At 37.5% G+C, this 4368-nt stretch overlaps 1 protein-coding gene across 3 annotated transcripts in view; it reads left to right on the plus strand.

Annotated features, from left to right (window-relative positions):
* LOC124836101 (protein NPGR2-like) overlaps positions 1–4368 on the plus strand; it is a 4687-nt gene extending 319 nt beyond the window's left edge. The window contains exons 1-6 of one of the 3 annotated variants that reach the window (XM_088116590.1): positions 1–130; positions 549–829; positions 1192–1444; positions 1894–3107; positions 3224–3316; positions 3758–3940. The exon at positions 1–130 is cut by the window's left edge and continues 319 nt beyond it. In XM_088116590.1, coding sequence (XP_087972716.1) covers positions 581–829; positions 1192–1444; positions 1894–3107; positions 3224–3316; positions 3758–3799 — 1851 coding nt within the window. In that variant the 5' untranslated portion in view covers positions 1–130; positions 549–580 and the 3' untranslated portion in view covers positions 3800–3940. Of the gene's footprint in view, positions 131–548; positions 830–1191; positions 1445–1893; positions 3108–3223; positions 3378–3757 lie in introns of all 3 variants that reach the window. The other 2 variants (XM_047311176.2, XM_088116589.1) reach the window with 2 other exon arrangements.

Genomic DNA, 4368 nt, shown 5'->3' on the forward strand with positions numbered 1-4368 from the left:
TCTTCCACTGTAGAAAAGATAAAAACAAACTCAGAAATGGCGGTTACTGTTAGTGTCCCCAGTCATTCCTCAACACTCTGCTTTTCTTCTACTATAAACAAACTCCTTATTTCTTTCTTTCTTCCGATTGGTAATGATTTCTCTAACGATTTACGAGTTCTCTCACGGTTAATTGTTGTATGATGATTTTTCTTCTTTTTGTGATTGTGGTCGTTTATTTAATTTGACACTTGCGAGGTTTTATATTATCGCCTGTGGAGTTCGATTTTGTGACGTTGATTAATTTATTAAAATTTTAATCGGCTGATGTATTAATTCCGATAACGTCGTGGTCTAATCTAACCTTGTCAGTTTTTTTATTTTATTTTTAATTTTTTAATTTCTCTTGGTTTCCTTTTATAACCGATTCGAATTGAACCTAATAAAATAGGAAAGCTATCGCTATTGATTGTGAAATCAGAAAATTCGGTATGAATTAAATGAATATGAATTGGGAATTAGGAATTAGGAAAAGGTGTTGATTGCGGTTTGAATTGAATGTGTGACAGTATTGTTGCGGAGGAGAGGTTTTTGAGGCGGCATGGGGAGTAGGGTTAAGCAGGGGAGGAGATTGCGGAAGATGATGAAGTGTCTGTGTGTGAGGGAGCCGGTGAAAGGTGAGGATGAAAGGGTTCCTTCCTCGGAATCTCTTGGAATCAGGGAATTTTATTCATCAACAGCGAGTGGGCGTTCTGGCCTCGATGGAGAAATTGAGATGTTGGGGTCTGATTCTAGTAAAATAGACGAAACTGAATTGTCTTTGCGTGAGAGTGGCATCTTGGACAATGAGGTTGGTTTCTTCAAAAATCCCTTGTTTTCTTCATTTGATGATACCCTGAATCATAACTTAGATTTTGATGTACTATGCTTTGCTCTTACTTACTCCAGAGAGATCCAAGTCCTTTGGTTCTTTGTTAAGTTATTCACAGATTATATCAACTTTCAGAATTTTCGGTGTGACTTTTATTTGTGGATAGTTGAGAGCCCTCAGTGTCTATTTAACTAACGGTATTTAAAAAATTATTTGGTCTCGTTTCATTTTATCATGTGTGTGTTATGGAGAACCCTAGGTTTCTTTCAGATGGCTGACATATGTGGCTGTTTGATGATCAAATTTATTGGACTTGATTCGGATCTTGTACATGCTTGCAGGAAGCTAGTGCTCTGTTAGGAAGAGATGAATATCATAAAGGGAATATAGAAGCTGCTTTACGTGTTTATGAGAAAATAAATATAGGCGCTGTGACTTCCAAGATGAAAATTTCCCTTGCGAAAAGCAGAGAACGCCCCAAAAAGCACTCCCATTATTATGCTACTCCCCCAATGTCCATGTACACGGCTGGATTACTGTTGGAAGCAATTTTCCTAAAATCGAAATGCTTACAGGCTCTAGGGAGGTTTAAAGGTACCCTCACTGCTTATTTATTCATAGATCTGCTCATTGTTCTATAGTTTAAAGGAACCTGTGGTTTTTCTTACATATTTTCTTTTTGAACTGAAATTCCGCTCATTGAAAAGACTTGTATGTCTGTCATGCATGTGCTTTTGATTTTAACTTGATGTGCATGCATTGGTCTTGTATCTGCTATGCATAGTGATCCCCTTTAATTTATTCTCATCACAATGGAACATATAGTGGTTTTTCCGATTTACTTGAACATTTTTTCACACTATCTACCTTGGTCCATCTTTCGAATGGATAATTAATGCAGTAATGGTCAAGCACCCCAGAAACTGGAATGTTAAAACTTTAGGTTTTGCAGGGAGATTGAAGAAGTTTGAACGTTAAGTTAAAACTTTCGTTTTGTACAGGAAGATAAAATGTTATCTAAATTATTTTCAATCTTCTTGCAGAAGCTGCCCAAACTTGTATAGTTATTCTGGACACATTTGAATCTTCATTCCCTGAAGGCTTGCCTCAAAACTTCGGCAACGAGGGTAAATTGCAGGAGACTTTGAGTAAGGTAGTTGAGCTACTTCCAGATTTGTGGAAATTTGCTGATTCTCCCCGTGATGTTATTTTGTCTTACCGGCGTGCACTCCTACACAAATGGAATCTTGATGCCAAAACCATAGCAAGGATTCAGAAAGAATTTGTTGTTTTTCTTCTGTATAGTGGAGGGGAAGCAATCCCCTCGAATCTTCGTTCCCATATGGACAACTCTTTTGTACCTAGAAATAACTTAGAAGAGGCTATACTCCTTCTAATGATTTTGCTAAGAAAAATTACTCTAAATAAACTTGAGTGGGATCCATCAATTTTGGATCACCTTGCATTTGCCCTATCTGTTTCAGGGGACTTGACAGCTTTAGCCAATCAATGGGAAGAATTACTCCCTGGGACTGTCAATCGTAGAGAAAGATACCAGGCCTTATCACTTTGTTATTATGGAGCAGGTAAGGACTTGGTAGCATTGAATCTTCTTAGAAAATTGTTGAGTAAAGAGGACCCAAAACATGTTCCCTCTTTGTTAATTGCTTCTAAGATTTGTTGTGAGAACCCTGATCTTGCAAAAGATGGGGCAAGCTTAGCTCGCAAGGTGCTTGAGAACTTGGATGGGAAATGTAATCAGTTGGAAGGTCTTTCTAGTTGCTTACTTGGTGTTTCACTTTCAACACACTCAAAATTTTGTATTTCTAATTCTGAGAGGGTTGAGAGACAATCCGAGGCACTACATTCTCTGGAAACTGCACACAAAGTGACTGGAATGAGTAACCCCCTTGTAATATACAGTTTGAGTTTAGAATATGCAGAGCAAAGGAAGTTGGATGCGGCACTTCATTATTCAAGATGCTTTCTAAACTTGGAAGCTGGGTCTAGTGTTAAAGGGTGGTTATTGTTAGCCCGAATATTATCAGCTCAAAAACAGTTCTTAGAGTCTGAATCTATCCTCAATGAGGCCTTGGATCAGACTGGAATATGGGATCAAGGAGAGTTACTACGAACAAAAGCTAAACTACAAATAGTGCAGGGCCAGTTAAAAACTGCCATTGAAACATATACTCACCTTCTTGCTATTCTCCTAGTTCAGAGAAAGACGTTTGGTTCAAGGAAGACGCTATATAAGGTTGGTTGGCTGTAATGCTGATTAATTTATAATACAGAGTTGATATTGCCAGTTGAGTTTATTTTTTATTTTTGGCTTTCTGCTTAACCCTTCTTTCTCATGCTTTTTTGTAACAGGACTACATAGATCATGCTAGGAACATGGAAATAGAAATATGGCATGATCTTGCGTATGTTTACATAAGTCTGTCACGATGGCATGATGCAGAGGTGTGTCTTTCGAAATCTAAGGCCATCAAACTATACTCTGCTTCTAGATGTCATGCAATAGGTAATTAATATGGTTTATTTTTGAGTTCATGAATTGTGGAAAGGACCTATATGGTTTATAATCACTTGGGAAAATGGCAGATATTGTCGAAATTCTAAATAGTACTTTTGGCTATAGTTAGTTGTATAATAAGTTAGATGCACTGAGGTGCCAAAATACAGGTGCTTTAAACAGTAAAACCATGTTTTATGTTGGCTGAATTGTTAAATGGTTAATAAATGATAATTGTTGGAAGTTTCACATCAACAAGGTCAATTCAAAGTATATATATGAATGTAAACATCATTTTACAAGTGGGGATGTGTTAGGTTTAAAATCAACTTTTTAGCTGTTGTTATGTTTATTTGGTTGGTATTAATGGGTTTTGTTGGATATCGCAGGTAGTATGTACGAAGCAAAGGGGGTTCACGAAGAGGCTTTAAGAGCTTTTCGTGATGCTTTGAATATAGATCCCGGACATGTCCCTAGCTTGATCTCTACTGCGGTGGTCCTTAGGCAGTGCAGTAATCGGTCAAATCCTGCTATCAGAAGCTTTCTGATGGATGCACTACGGCATGACAGATATAACGCTTCTGCATGGTATAATCTTGGCATTTTCCACAAGGACGAGGGTACAATGCTAGAAGCTGCAGAATGTTTTGAGACAGCCAACTTTCTTGAAGAATCGGCTCCAGTTGAACCTTTCAGATGACTCACTCAGCGTACATTATTGTTATTCTGTCTCACTCTTTTCATAAATTCATGTACCAACACTCCCTCTCACACTGTCATATTATTCAGGTAAAAGTGAGGTGAGTTTGGTTTTGTTTTCTATTTGGCGCCGGTCTTGTTCACAAATTAGTAGGATACCATACCCATAAATTTTAAACAAGAAAAGAATGCTAAAAAAGAAAGAGTGTTGTTAGTTAATGTGTTACCGACACTCCTTTCACGTATGATTTCCATGTGTTCCCGAGTTCAATAAGAAAAGCATGCTTCATGATTTGCTTTT

Source organism: Vigna umbellata, chromosome 5 (genome assembly GCF_029865625.1).
Source record: "Vigna umbellata cultivar VRB3 chromosome 5, Vumbellata_1.0, whole genome shotgun sequence".
Classification (NCBI taxonomy): Eukaryota; Viridiplantae; Streptophyta; class Magnoliopsida; order Fabales; family Fabaceae; genus Vigna; species Vigna umbellata.